The 16,333-nt window shown below is 41.5% G+C and overlaps 1 protein-coding gene across 1 annotated transcript in view; it reads right to left on the reverse strand.

Annotated features, from left to right (window-relative positions):
* CPA6 (carboxypeptidase A6) overlaps positions 1-16,012 on the reverse strand; it is a 151,105-nt gene extending 135,093 nt beyond the window's left edge. The window contains exon 1 of the mRNA XM_040354368.1: positions 15,688-16,012. Coding sequence (XP_040210302.1) covers positions 15,688-15,788 — 101 coding nt within the window. The 5' untranslated portion in view covers positions 15,789-16,012. The remainder of the gene's footprint in view (positions 1-15,687) is intronic.
* Positions 16,013-16,333: the final 321 nt, after the last annotated feature.

Consider the following 16,333-nt stretch of genomic DNA (forward strand, 5'->3'; position numbering starts at 1 on the left):
ACCATTACATATTGCTGATTTTGAACATTACAAGGTTTACTCTAATTTAGCTGCATATAACTCCATTCTTGCTGCTATAGCCTAGTGAACATTTTGTCTAGTGAACGGTGATTGACCTAATCCTTTACTTATTTATGCGCATACTGCCATTTACTGCAGCCCATGCCAATTTTTCATTTACAACTAAGCAGTCTGATGTTTGCTATTTGATACTGAACCTTAATTGTGTGCAGGGGCCCAGATTCTCGTAGATGGGCGTAAATTTGGGCGGGTGTAACGTATCTCATTTATGTTACGTCGCCGTAAGTTTTTCAGGCAAGTGCTTTATTCACAAAGCACTTGCGTGTAAAGTTGCGGCGGCGTAACGTAAATCACCCGGCGGAATTTAAATTCGGCGGGTAGGGGGCGTGTATCATTTAAATGAATCGCGTCCCCGCGCCGAACGAACTGCGCATGCGCCGTCCCTAAAAAATCCCAGCGTGCATTGCTCTAAATGACGTCGCAAGGACGTCATTGGTTTTGACGTGGACGTAAATTACGTCCAGCACCATTCACGGACGACTTACGCAAACAACGTAAATTTATAAATTTTCAACGCGGGAACGACGGCCATACTTAACATTGGCTGCGCTTCATAGACCCAGGGGCAACTTTACGCCGGGAAAAGTCTAACGTAAACGTCGTAACTTTACTGCATCGGCCGCGCGTAGGTTCGGGAATTCGCGTATCTAGCTAATTTGCATACTCGACAGGGAAATCGACGGAAGCGCCACCTAGCGGGCAAAAAAAAATTGCAGTTAAGATCCGACGGCGTAGGAGACTTACGCCTGTCGGATCTAAGGGATATCTATGCGTAACTGATTCTAAGAATCAGTCGCATAGATACGACGGCGCTAGGCAGAGATACGACGGAGATGCGCCGTCGTATCTCTTTTGAGAATCTGGGCCAGGGTGTCTATATTTGTGCTCCTATTATCAGTACAATATCCATGTGCTTAACCTGGTGTGTCAGTGGGGCTGAGGTTGTTCTCAGTGTTATGGCAGAAGAACAGAGACCCCAATCTACCAAGCAGCTTCTTTGTGGGTAGTGCTACACAGAAACATTGGTATATGACAAGGTTTGAGCTAACATATGCCTTACCATCTATTATAGTCATGCACATCTTTCGTGAGATTTGATGACTTGTCTTGGATCATTATTGGAATAATCTGTTGTCACCACAGTTGTTTCTGTGGTTTCTTTGTTTTTCTTTTCAAATTTTAAATTTTTATTTTTTGTATTGTTGTTCTTTTTCCTTTTGTCCAATTCCCTTTTTGGGTTTTGTGTCAAACGCATTTGTACTTTTATAATTGGTGCCTACAAAGTAAATTATTTCTGTACCCCTAACATTCGTTGACTCAATATATTCAGGACGTGGCACTGCACTATTATAGATACCCACAGTCCATCCTGTGTTTGGTGATCTAGTCTCATATTTTTCTATATGACAAGGTTAGGTTAATATATCTAGACAGATTAGGAGGACATCTGGCAGCTGTTTTTAGAAGAACATGGAACAGTATGCTAAGATTATATATTTTGGAGATTATATAGCTGAAGTTAGCCACCATGTTTTGGGATTGCACAGTTATTGGTGCATGTCCCTTTTGCTATAGCAACAGAAAGAGCATACAATCAGGCTTGGACAAAGAGGGTTCCAACTGAAGGATAAGGAAGGGAAAGAGTATTAAAAAAAGAAAGGGGGGGGGGTTGGTGGAGCTGGAAAATATAGGGTTGGAGAGTGGGCTTAGGGGGGAGATCTATGGGTAAGGTCAAGTGCATGCTTGCCTTGGTTTCATGGGCAGTGATTTCAGAGTAGGTCAGTTTAGGGATTGAGGTAATTTTGATCCCTTCTCTATTTTTTCTTTTTTAATACAAATATATTTTTTGGGTGTGTCTCAGGCCGACTGTCATTGTGGGACCTGTACACTATTGACATGATGTGGGATATGCAAAGTACACATCAATTAATGTTAAGATTTAGCTTAGGGGTTGGATTAGGTTAGTGTTAGGCTGACAGGTTAAGTGTTTAGGGGTAAGTGAATGAAGTGTTAAAGTAGAATTTCAGCCTAACACTAACTAGTTTTAAAAATGTGCCCCTCGTGCTATCTATACAGTGAAACCTTGGATTGCGAGTAACGCGGTTAACGAGTGTTTAGCAATACGAGCACTGTTTTTTGGAAAATCCGGACTCGGTTTGCGAAACGAGTAGGATTCAAGCCACAGCGATGTGCCGTACCGCATTTGGCCTGAGGTGCGGGGCGCCAAGCGTAGTTGTGCAGAGCCATTCTGAAATACACAGAGGTTTTCTCAGTTCAGCCAAGCTCTCCGGTGCCCTCCCCATCTCTGGCCACATGCGGTATTGCATGCCATAGAAGTCAATGCGGAACAAATTATTTTTGTTTCCATTGACTTCTCTGGGGAAACTTGCTTTGATATTAGAGTATAAAAAGTATTCCTGTAACTACTTAAAAAGTATTGGCTACAGTTCGGCTTTAGATTGTTAATAACTTATATAAAGTTCATCTAAATATACTAGTTCATTTAACACTACCCTTTCCATTGATTAACAGTGCTGCTGCCCAAGGGTGGCTATGTTTCTCTTTTGTAGATACAGTGGAGAAGTGAATGTAGCCATTCTAATACAGGAGATGTGTTACTGGACAATCACAAGATTACAATAAAGGAATAAAAGTTGGGAAAAAGGAAACGCAACCACCACATCCAATGATTGTTAAGCTACAATACATTCATTTTTTTGTTTTTGGATTTAGTTACGCTTTAACCTTGTGTTTAAAGCTTTAATAATAGTGCCTAATGTATTTATAAAAATATAAATGAAATATTTAACATGAAATCTCACATGCATACAATTGCTACAGTTAACATCTTGTCCCTATTTCAAAATTATCTTGTTCTCAAAAGGTAAAACATTTCCTAGTATATTAAAAATAGATTCAATATTTTAGTACGAAAGTGAGCACAATGCTGAATTAATTAAAAAACGGAAGGAAGCAGAATATTACTTTCAGTGTTAGAATTTTGTAGAGAACTTTGATCTGTCTTGCAATTTAGGCATATGTTACCAACACTTGCCACTCTACACCCCTTTTCCTTTCTGATTATCAGCCCAAGTCTGTATATATGAAACTTTAATTATAGTTTTTTGTAACAACTGCATTTAATTTAGAGAAGTTTAATAAAGTAATAATCTGCCATTATTTTCTATCAACACAAGCTTTTGTTTCTTCATTTGAGCTGGTCACTGCCATATAGTAGTAGACAGTAGGCTATTTTGGTCCAAGCAGGTAAGTTCCGGACAGCCCTACTCATGACTGTTTCCTTCACATCCAAAGACCAAGACTAAATGTACTATTGACAATATTATACAAATATAAACTGCAACCTTTCAGTCACTGGTCCAGCTCTAAATTGTTAAATCATAGGAATTCTGATTTAAAAGTTGACCTTAGGCCAAAATCAACATTTGTGGCCATTTAAAATGAATGAACACTAATGAAGTGTGTGCAACATGCGGTCACTACTGCATTACATAATACTCTTAATGTCTCTCTCTTTGCAGGTCGGCCATTCCGAAAATGTCTTGCATCCTTTTCATTAAATGCAAGGCGTGCTGTCATTGGAAGAGGGGATATTAAGACATTCATTGGCACCCTCTCCAATCACAAAATGGCTTGCATTCACTGAAAAGAACTGTACTGGTGAGCTGAATATGATTATTATGAAATAGTGCAGCAATGGCCATACACTAAAAACATTTTTTTTTACAGTGCAAATGGACAAAAAAAATCTTAAAGAAGATTGTGGATTAAGTAGAAACTGGACATTCTCCAGAATCATTTAACACCTTCCCCAGACATGACTGTTTTAATTGTTTTATGTATTGATGATGCCGAATAGTTTTTTAGATAGTCAGTGGCGGCTGGTGCTCAAAATATTTGGGGGGGGGGGGCAAACAAACGAAAACAAAAAAAACAATTGCGGCGTCACTGTGCCCATCAAACGCAGCTACTGTGCCCATCAAACGCAGCTACTGTGCCCATCAAACGCAGCTACTGTGCCCATCAAACGCAGCCACTGTGCCCATCAAATGCAGCCACTGTGCCCATCAAATGCAGCCACTGTGCCCATCAAATGCAGCCACTGTGCCATCAAATGCAGCCACTGTGCCATCAATTGTCGCCACTGTGTCATGCCATCAATTGTCGCCACTGTGTCATGCCATCAATTGTCGCCACTGTGCTATCAATTGTCGCCACTGTGCCATGCCATCAAATGCAGCCACTGTGCCATGCCATCAAACGCAGCCACTGTGCCATCAATTGTCGCCATTGTGCCCAATTATTGCCACCACTGTGCCATGCCAAGCGCAGTCACTGTGCCATCAATTGTTACCACTGTGCCCATCAATTGTCACCACTGTGCCATGCCAAAAGCAGCCACTGTGCCATGCCATCAAACGCAGTCACTGTGCCATCAATTGTCGCCACTGTGCCATCAATTGTCACCACTGTGCCCATCAATTGTCACCACTGTGCCCATCAATTGTCACCACTGTGCCCATCAATTGTCACCACTGTGCCCATCAAATGCAGCCACTGTGCCCATCAATTGTCACCACTGTGCCATGCCATCAATTGTCACCACTGTGCCATGCCATCAATTGTCACCACTGTACCCATCAATTATAGCCACTGTGCCCATCAATTTTCACCACTGTACCCTGTAAAATGCTGCCACTGTGCCCATCAATTTTCACCACTGTACCCTGTAAAATGCTGCCAATGTGCCCTGTAAAATGCATGAATTTATGTATTGTATTTCAGTGGCGGTGCAGGAGAGAGAGGGGGTGGCGCTCCTGCGCCCTCTATGGACACACCGCCACTGCAGATAGTTATTCTGATAGCAGCAACAATATCAGTTGCTAGACAATGACAAGTATATTATGGCAAGATCAAAGAAAAATAATTGCTGTGATAAATGGCAATGACTTTAGCGTCTACACATGTATTATTTATTTATATATTACTTATATAATGCCATCAATTTACGCAGCATTTTACATTTATATTGTACGTTCATATCAGGGTCTGCACTCAAGGGGCTTACAATCTATGGTCCCTCAATTATTCTATACTCCTGGTGGTCATTCTGTTGCTTGAAGGCCATATATGGCCCTTTCCCATTTACTGACCTTTTTCCTGTGAAGCCCCCACAGAAACTGTGTTTCCCTTACCCTGGTATTTAGTAAGGTCGAGGGTGGAAAATCTTCTTTACACATCTAGTAGGTAAATGGCTTGGTTTATTCCCGTTATGCTGCGTACACACGATAGGTTAGTCTGATGAAAACGGTCTGATGGACCAAACCGATCGCGTGTGGGCCCCATCGGTTATTTATCCATAGGTTAAAAAAATAGGAACTTGTTTTAAAATTATCTGATGGATAAAAAACCTATAGAAAAAAACGATCGTCTGTAGGTACGTCCATCGGTTAAAAATCTGCACATGCTCAGAATCAAGTCGATGCATGCTTGGAAGCATTGAACTTCATTTTTTTCAGCACGTCGTTGTGTTTTACGTCACCGCGTTCTGACACGATCAGTTTTTTAACCGATGGTGTGTAGGCACGACTGATCATCAGTCAGCTTCATCGGATAACTGATGGAAAAATCCATCAGACCGTTTTCATCAGACTAACCTATCGTGTGTACAGGGCATTACACTGTCTTTATTTTTCCGGTCTTTTCCTTCCCTTCTTCATTTTTCTCCTCTGTTCTTTTATAGTGGACCTCGCTGAGAGAGTCTCCAACAACTCCTATAGCATGTCCCCAGTCTTCAACAAATCCTATAGTGTATACATGGTTTGAACCACATGTTTCAAACAGAAGGCCCATGGCCCGAATCTGCCTCTCCAGGCTATTTCATGTGGCCCTCGCACCTCTCCTGCAGCAGCAGCACCCTCCTTGTCTCAAGCCTCGTACACACAACCGAGGAACTCGACGGGCGAAACACATCGTTTTGCTCGTCAAGTTCCTTGTGAAGCCGTCGAAACTCGACAAGCCAACTTTCTCCATTCCCATCAAGGAAATGGAGAACATGCTCTCTTTTTGGCTTGTCGAGTTTCTCGACAGTTTCCTCAACGAAAATGTACACACGACGGCAAAAAAATATCTCCCAGCAAGTTTCTTGCTGGTTTTTGCCGAGAAACTTGGTCGTGTGTACGAGGCCTCAGCAGTTGGCAGCAGAGAGGTGGACAGAACTCTCTGATCCTAGATCCTGCACTTCTATAACACAGTTGCTGACAGGCTCGTCCCTGCTCCCCCATCTTAGCAGTTGGCAGGACAGAGGAGGACAGAACTCCTCTTACAGATCCTGCAACTCCTCAGCACCCCTTCGTCTCTGCCTCCCCTGATCTCAGCATTCAGTAGACTCCGACAGCTCACTCCAGCCCTCCTCTGGTCCTCGTCCAGACCGTGCACTCCCAGCTCCATCCCCAGCTTTTACCTGACAGCAGTACAAGTACACTGTGACATAAGGGAGGGTGGGGGGCTCTAGACATCTGAAGTAATGCAGGGGTGGGGGGGGTGTGGACATCTGCTTATATTTGTTATAAGAATAATAATTCTATACCAGTTGAAAATGAGCACTGCTCACACAGGACACTATGGCAGAAAAAACAATAACGTTTTTTTGTGGATCATACCTGTGGTGTGTGACCCTTTTTTTCAGACATCTGCTACAGGAGCATGAGTCTGCACCTGCCCTTCACAGCTCAAGTCTTAAGTTATTACTAAAACCAGTAATAATTGAGGCAATTATTTATATGATAAAGGGGAGAAACATTTATATAGTCTTACAGATACAACTGGCCCTTTGAAAGCAACCATAATGCTGATGTGGCCCACAATAAAATTGAGTTTGACACCTCTAACCATCTTCTGCTGCATGCCTGCAGTCAGCTTTCTGTAGCATTGCATGCACTATATATTATATGCAACCTTTGTTAGGGTGATGTCAGGGCCTGCACTTAGGCTTTCTATATTATGAAGGTTGAACCCCACTGCTCTAAACTGTAGCCTTGAATTAATATGACTTTCATTGTATTTTAACCACTTAAGGACCGCCTCCTGCACATACACGTCGGCAGAATGGCACGGCTGGGCACAGGCATGTACAGATACGTCGCCTTTAAGAGCCCAGCCGTGGGTCGCGCGCGACCCGGTCTGAAGCTCCGTGGCCGCGGGACCCGTGGACCCGGTCGCCTCCGGTGTCCCACGATCGGTCACAGGAGCTGAAGAACGGGGAGAAGTGTGTGTAAACACACCTTCCCCGTTCTTCACAGTGGCACTGTCATTGATTGTCTGTTCACTGATATAGGGAAAAACGATCAATGATGTCACATGTCCAGCCCCCCCTACAGTTAGAAACACATATGAGGTCATGCTTAACCCCTACAGCGCCCCCTAGTGGTTAACTCCTAAACGGCAATTGTCATTTTCTCAGTAATCAATGCATTTTTATAGCACTTTTTGCTGTGAAAATGACAATGGTCCCAAAAATGTGTCAAAATTGTCCTATGTGTCCGCCATAATGTCGAAGTCACAAAAAAAATCGCTGATCGCCGCCATTAGAAGTAAAAAAATTATTAATAAAAATGCCATAAAACTATCCCCTATTTTGTAAACGCTATAAATTTTGCGCAAACCAATCGTTAAACGCTTATTGCGATTTTTTTATTATTTTACCAAAAATAGGTAGAAGAATACGTATCTGCCTAAACTGAGGGAAAAAAAAAAATTTTTATATCTTTTTTGGGGATATTTATTATAGCAAATAGTAAAAAATATTGAATTTTTTTCAAAATTGTCGCTCTATTTTTCTTTATAGTGCAAAAAATAAAAACCGCAGAGGTGATCAAATACCACCAAAAGAAAGCTCTGTCTGTGGTAAAAAAAGGACACCAATTTTGTTTGGGAGCCACGTCGCACGACCGCGCAATTGTCAGTTAAAGCGACGCAGTGCCGAATCGCAAAAAGGGGCAAGGTCCTTAACCTGCATATTGGTCCGGGTCATAAGTACACTATATTGCCAAAAGTATTGGTGCGCCTGCCTTTACACGCACATGAACTTTAATGGCATCCCAGTCTTAATCTGTAGGGTTCAATATTGAGTTGGCCCACCCTTTGCAGCTATAACAGCTTCAACGCTTCTGGGAAGGCTGTCCACAAGGTTTAGGATTGTGTTTGACAATTTTATGCTCCCAACTTTGTGGGAACAGTTTGGGGATGACCTCTTCCTGTTCCAACATGACTGCACACCGGTGCACAAAGCAAGGTCCATAAAGACATGGATGAGGTGGCGAGGCCATTGCGGCCGGCCTAGAATATGCAAATGAACACTTACGGCGATCCACGAACGTTCCGACGGGCCTGTCGCGCTAAATCTACGTCGTTTACGTCGAGTTACGCCGCGTAAAAATAGGGCTGAGTCCTATTTGACTAAGCCCTATTAAGTATGGCCGTCGTTCCGGCGTCGAAATTTTAAATTCTACGTTGTTTGCGTAAGACGTTCGTGAATGGCGCTGGACGCCATTTACATTAACGTCTAAGCAAATGACGTCGGAGCGACGTCAGTTAGCGCAATGCACGTTGGGTAAGTTACCCGACGGAGCATGCGCAGTACGTCCGGCGCGGGAGCGTGCCTAATTTAAATGGGACTCGCCCCATTAGATTCGGCACGCCTTGCGCCGGACGGATTTGAGTTACACCGCCGCAAATTTCCAGGTAAGTGTGTTGTGGATCGATACCTAACTTAGGAAATTTGCGGCAGTGTAACTTAAATCACTTAAGTTACGTTGCGCTGCGGGGGCTGTGGATTTGGCCCTGTGTTTTTAGTTTACAGCTGTATGTATTTGTCATTGTAAATATTTTGTCCACTTGCATTATTTATAGTACCTACAGCCGTTTTGTAGCTCTAACTTCATAAAACTGCCATGGGTTATGATGGTGCTGTATAAATCATTGATAATCATAATTATATAAAATGTAACGCTGGTGTGTTATGGACTGTGGTTAACACCTGAGAGGATTCTTCTATTTTAAAGTAGCCTGAGGTGAAGAAATATGGTCAAAGACCAGAGGGCTTAACTAGTATGTACTGGTTGGCGCCGCTTGTTTTTTTAAACATGTAAAGAAATGTTTCCTTGTAAAAGGTGTCAGACTGTGGAGACAAATTGATTCAATTAAATGTCACTTTATATAGGGGTTTGAGACAGAGGCTTACAGAGATAAAGACACAACAACATGCCTGTGAATGGAGAGGATGGGGGGCCACATATGTTTTAAAATTGTACCTTCACATGGTTTAAGAAGCTATTTGTTTCCAAGCTTTTTAATGTTAGGAGGGCCAACTTCCTACACAGTAACACACTGTAATGGCAGGCAACTGGCTGCAGGACAGAGTGATGCCAAGTGAGCACAAGATCCCACAAAATAATAATAAAAATGCTTACACTTATATAGCGCCAATTACAGCGATGCCGCTGTGTCTAAGCGCTGATAATGGTTGTCATTATTACCCAACTCAATGGTACTTACTTTACCGACCTCAGAAGGATGAAAGGCTGAGTGGACCCCGCCGGGATCGAACCTGCAACCTGCGCTATCTTACCAGAAAGACAGTAGATCCAGTTCACAATTAAATTAGACAACAAGATGCCAAAAATGTACAGCTTGTGAGAACCATAATATGATATTGAATAACAGGGCATATAATTTAAAGGTTTGTAAAACACTTTTGGTTATTTGCTTGGTGCGTGCAATAACTCGAGCTTCTAGAAACCATATGGATACTAGATACCAGTGAATAAGGGGACATGTAACTTATGAATTGTTCTTAGGCCATTACAACCAGAACTCTTTGGGGCAGATCCACAAAGGAAGTACCCCGGCATATCTACTGATACGCCGGCGTACTTTCAAATTTCCCGCGTCGTATCTTTGGTTTGAATCCTCAAACCAAGATACGACTGCATCTGGGTTAGATCCGACAGGCGTACGGCTTCGTACGCCTCCGGATCTTAGATGCAATACTTCGGCGTCCGCTGGGTGGCGTTCACGTCGTTTTCCACGTCGGGTATGCAAATTAGCTATTTCCGACGATCCACGAACGTACGCGCGGCCGTCGCATTCTCTTACGTCGTCTCTAGTCGGCTTTTTCCGGCGTATAGTTAAAGATGGTATTTCGTCGCGTATAGTTAACTTGCCATGTTAAGTATGGCCGTCGTTCCCGCGTTTATTTTGAATTGTTTTTTTTTGCGTAAGTCATCCGTGAATCGGGATGGACGTAATTCACGTCTTTGTAAAAAAAAATTACGTCCTTCCGACGTCATATAGCGCAATGCACGGCGGGAAATTTAGGGACGGCGCATGCGCAGTTCATTCGGCGCGGGACGCGCTTCATTTAAATGAAACACGCCCCCTAATCGCCAATTTGAATTACACGCCATTACGCCGCCAGAGATAGACTACGCCGCCGTGACCTATGGCGCAAATTCTTTCAGGATTCGAACCGAGGACAAATAAGTCACGTCGGCGTAGCGTATCTCAGATACGCTGCGCTGGGGCAGATCTTTGTGGATCTGCCCCTTAATATGTTTCTTTTGTCTTCTTCTGAATCAATTGCAGGTTCAAATGTTTTATCTTTTGGTTTAATGCAATGGACATATGTCTTTCTTCAACCTAACTATGTAACACAAAGGACAATTTACTAGACACCATTTTTTATGCCTTATGACAATTGTGTGTGGGCTCCAGAGCATTTTTTACGACGTAAAAAATGGCCATTAAAAATTTAGAACATGCTCTAATTTTTCACATAGTTTTTAACGTCGTAAAAAATGGTCGTGTGTGGGCTTCAACAATGTGAGAAAAAAAACGTGCATGCTCAGAAGCAAGTTATGAGACGGGAGCGCTCGTTCTGGTAAAACTAGCGTTCGTAATGGAGATGGCACATTCATCACGCTGTAACAGACTGAAAAGCGTGAATCGTCTTTTACTAACACAAAATCAGCAAATGCAGCCCCAAGGGTGGCGCCATCCGAATGGAACTTCCCCTTTATAGTGCCGTCATATGTGTTGTACGTCACCGCGCTTTGCTACAGCATTTTTTTCACGATCGTGTGTAGGCAAGGCCGGTTTAACGATCGGGTTAAAAAAAAACTTTGTTTTTTCTAAACCATTAAAAACTTAATTTTTTACAACCCGAAAAACAGTCGTGTGTACGCGGCATTGGAATTTTCTGTCATTTTCTTGTCAACAAATGTTATTAATTTCAGCAGAGGAAATAAAGTTGGTACGATAATACATGAGAGCCTGTTTCCCATTGACGACGTGTACCTGACACGAAACGTACGTCGGGAGGTGGAGGTACTGACGTCATCACCAGGAGATAGGCGTCTGCAGGCCGGACGGCTTTTTTATGGAAATTAATATTGTCGTCAGTATGATATATGTTTTTTTAAGTAAAAACTTTTTGTACTGTATTACACTATTGAGTGTTCTTACATTTTGGGACTTTCTGGGAGTCGAATTCATGCATTTCCATTGAATTGGATCTCGCACACCCATTGGAGGATTACAGACTTCATGATAGGCTTGACATCCTCTTGCCTCTGGTAAGTGGTTTATTCAGATGGTGGAGAACGGGTGCTTGCATGATCACTTTGAGTTTCATCCCTCAATATTTTATCATCACCTATTTTCATCACGGATTTTTGATTTTGAGAATTGGGACTGTTTTTAATTTTCATCACAGATTTTTGATTTTGAGAATTGGGACTGTTTTTAATTTTTCCATCATTTGGATGTGTTTATAAGTTCCTGGCAATTTTCACAATTTATATCAATATCATTATTTTTAGGTGCATTTATTCTGATCTTAAAGGGGTTGTAAAGGTTCATCTTTTATTCTCTAAATTGGTTCCTTTAGGCTAGTGCATTGTTGGTTCACTTAACTTTTTCTTTGATTTCCCTTCTAAATGTTTTTTTCTTTGTTTGAATTTCTCACTTCCTGTTCCTCCCTAGTAAGCTTTCCACCATCATCCGAGTGGTGGAAAGTCATTTAGAACAGCTTACTGAACACCTTACTGAGGAGGAACAGGAAGTGAGAAATTCAGACAAAGAAAACAAAGAAAAAAATAATTTAGAAGGGAAATTTAAGGAAAAAGTAAGTGAACCAACAATGCACTAGCTTAAAGCAACCTATTTAGAAAATAAAAAACGAACCTTTACAACCCCTTTAATATCAATTATTTATTTATGGTCACATGCTTCATTATTGGTATATGCACTTGGTCACATGATGGACTGATTACAGTGTTGGTCCCCTACGTTGTGGCGCAACTTTTTAACGGTTTCTTTATCTATTTATTTAGAGCTGCTGCGGGGCGTTTTTGTTATATACAGTTAGCACAGTATTTTCCTTCTATTTGCCAATACATGAGAGTCATCTTACAACATGTAAACGAGATATTAAACAGTTTAAAATACAGTACTGCGGCTTAGGTGTAAAGGAACCTAATGTTACCTACTTATGACATGTTTTCTATACAGATGCTAGTGCATTTCAAACTGCTGTAAAATATCTGCTAGCATCCACCTGGAATATAGGTAGGTGAAACAAAAACAAATGTTAACCAAATAGTGGAGTAAGGTCGGGAGATGAAGTCCGATTTAGAGAATACTGATACTTGGTAACGTACCATATGAATAAAGGAGAGGTGAAAAGTAGTAGGATAAAAAAAAGGAGACGGTTTGGGGGTTGAGTCAGTCTAGCGTCCGAAGACATCACCTGTCAATTTAGTGGTAACATTATAAACTCAAAGCCCGAAAAACAGAGAGAGGAAATAAAGTGCAAGTGTAGATGGGAAGAAGGCTCACTGAATGGTAGTGCGGCTTCCTTTCAGGATGTGCTTCCATTATGTAAAGATGAAAAAGAAAAACAGATTCTCATTCACCAGGGCAATAACGGGGATTTGTCGAAATCGGGGGGGGGGGGGGGGGGGGGTCTTAGCAGTGCGTGACCCAGGGTTGCCAAACCTTTTCAAATTTCCGTATCTTATTGTTTTCAACAGCTGTCATTTTGGTGAATACGAGGGCTTCGTTTATTCTGTGCTTGGCTTGAGAGATGAAAAAAGCTACTAAGAAATCTTTCCCGAAAGTAGTCACTTTCAACCAGGATTCTGTGGACCCCTAAGGTTCCTCCAATACCCTATGGTTCCTCCAATACCCTAAGGTTCCTCCAATAGTTATAGCTACCTTGTGCTGTAGCTGAACAAACCTTGTCTCATGGTGCCTGCATAGTGCACAGGGCGAAATACACTTGGCAAAACCAGAAGCATGGCCCCAATGATCTTTTTAGTCATCTGTAGGGTTGGCATAATGGCTACTGGCATCCATTGTAGGTGGAACTGAAAACGATTTAGGGATTTGTCAGAAGTTAAAACAGTAATCATCAACCCTGTCCTCAGGGCCTACTAACAGACAATCTCCCCAAGGTAATACATAAAACCTAGTCTGTTGGTGGGCCCTGAGGACAGGGTTGATGACCACTGAGTTAAAAGGTTGAGCTTATGAAACAAAAACAAAAAAGGTTGAGAAAGGCTGCACTTGAGTTTTAAAGACATAGGAGAAACCAGTATTGGAATCATTTGGGTTTTATTGGCCTCTCTGAAGCATTTCTGCAAGCTTACTCCAATTGCCAGCGGTAACAGTTTTCCAACCCAGTTTAGTGCTTAGTCTCAATATCTACCCTTGTTCTAACAGTTACCGTACTTTACCTCCTTTTTTCCCACATGATTCTCAGTTTCAAATAAAGAATTAAATAGGAGCTCCAACCTAATTACAAAGAAATGGTTAACTTTCTGTACAGTGTTACCAGTATTGCAGCTCATGGATATACAGTAAGCTTGTTTTACATTTCTCAGCTAATCATTCATTGTTCTAGTCCTTTGACCTAGTAACCCCCTCAACCAATTTTAGAAAATCAACAAATTAGCAAAGCTTAAGTATTTAGGTCATGTTCCTAATTCACTCAGGTACCATAAAGTCATGAAACACAATACACTATTGTGTCTCAGGGTTATACCTTCAGTAAAAATCTGGATCCAAATAACTAATAAATTATGTCATGATTGCTGCGGAATGCCAGTAGGAGAAGAACAGCATGATTGTTTGCATTTAGGGATATATACATTATTATGTCACTACAAAAATCAAGGCTAAAAGTTTTTAACTACCTCTTTTATTCTAAATCATTCTTCAGATATTAAACACTATATTGTTCACAGACGGAAACATAGCCTTAAGCCCTGTACACACGATTGGTTTGTCTGATGAAAACGGACCGATAGACTGCTTTCATCGGACAAACCGATCATCTGTGGGCCCCATCGGTTTGTTTTCCATCGGTGAAAAAAAATAGAACATGTTTTAAAATGTTCCTATAGATTAAAAAAACGATAGAAAAATACGATCGTCTGTGGAAGTCCATAGGTCAAAAATCCACACATGCTCAGAATCAAGTCGACGCATGCTCAGAAGCATTGAACTTCATTTTTCTCAGCACGTCGTAGTGTTTTACGTCACCTCGTTAGACACGGTGGGATTTTTGACCGATGGTGTGTAGGCAAGACTAATGAAAGGCATCTTCATTGGATATCAGCCGGAAAAATCCATCGGATTACATTCCATCAGTTATCCGATCGTGTGTACAGGGCTTTAATAGACAATAGTTTTTAAAGAAATAGTTACATTTGACCTATCTATGAATAAAGAAACAAAATTATTTGTTAAGCAATATTTTTACAAGAATCAAAGTTGAGATTAAGTGACTCCGTTGATCTACACATATCACATGGGTGTCAATGGCGATAATAGGGTAGCACTGGGAAGTGATACAAATCTATCATATATGTTACAGAACTATTTTAGCATACTGGATAAGGTTCCCACTATAAACCACTTGGAATAATAGCACTTCACTGTGCACAGGGAATGAACTTTTCATTGTCAAAATACTTGCGTAATCCACTTCTTAGAGCCAAAGACCATGATCTCCTGGATGCAACAGTGAAATTAGGGATGATGCCATCTAATTGATGGTCCATATGTAGAAATGTCACTGGCACACCAACAGCAGAAAGTAGAAGTAAATAATTTATTCACCACCTTAAAGCAAAGCAATGTTTTGGGGATCCTGTCCTCAGGCAGGCAAAACATTGCTCTGTTTTATGGCGATGAATAGCTTGCTGATGATGTGCCGGAGACATTTCTACGTATGAACCTTTCACTGCACAAATGTTGTACTGCTGAAATAAAACATGTATATTAAAGTAAGAATTTGCAGTTGCGGAAGATAAACTGTTGTTTGAAGAACAGCAATTTCCTTTTTCTGTTTTCATTTTTAGAAACACTGTCTTGTGCCATAGGAAAGCCAAGATGTGCGATACTAGACTGAGGTCATAGGTAATACATTATTAATTCAATAGAAAAAAGCTCATCCTGATATTTGTATGAACACATTAAAAGCAGCAGTTTGCAGTTATTTGATTTAAAGATGCATCTTACCCATCATAGCGGTTATTGTACAAGTGGCAGTTGATCATTAGCCAAATATGAAAGATCAGGCAAAGCTGGAACAGATGCAAAACTCTCCATGTGATGTTCATAGTGACAGTTTAGGACTGGAGAGAAGACCTGGACAGATAGGTCTGTAAGGCAGCTGGTCTGCTGCACTCTACTCCATATGATCTGCTCTGGAAGGAGGGCAATCTGTGATTCAGCTGCTGGGAAAAGTTGAGAGCAGCTGATCTGAAGTTGGTTTTTGCTTGCAAATAAGCTGTGAACCACCGATGATGAGAGAGGGATGTATGACAGAGGGAGGATCTTTGCAGCTGGGTGAGATTTTTGTGTTCTGTCACTCAGCCAGGATTAGTATATTACAGACTGGGGAGGGCTGTTATGGGTCACATGGAATGGAAAGGAATGGCATACATACAGCCTTCCTCTGTACAATACCCTCATTACACATACTACCTTACTTCAAATGCTACTGCATTCCTAAATCATGGTCAGCAGTAAGCTGAATGTACAAATACTGAGCCTACAGATACGGGACCTGTGAACATTCATTCTTCATCCACAGTGGCATTTTATTTAAACCGTGCTGTTCCAAAGTGTATTTCCACTTTTGCAGCCAAATTGGGATAATGCC

The sequence above is a fragment of the Rana temporaria genome, chromosome 5 (genome assembly GCF_905171775.1).
Source record: "Rana temporaria chromosome 5, aRanTem1.1, whole genome shotgun sequence".
Lineage (NCBI taxonomy): Eukaryota > Metazoa > Chordata > Amphibia > Anura > Ranidae > Rana > Rana temporaria.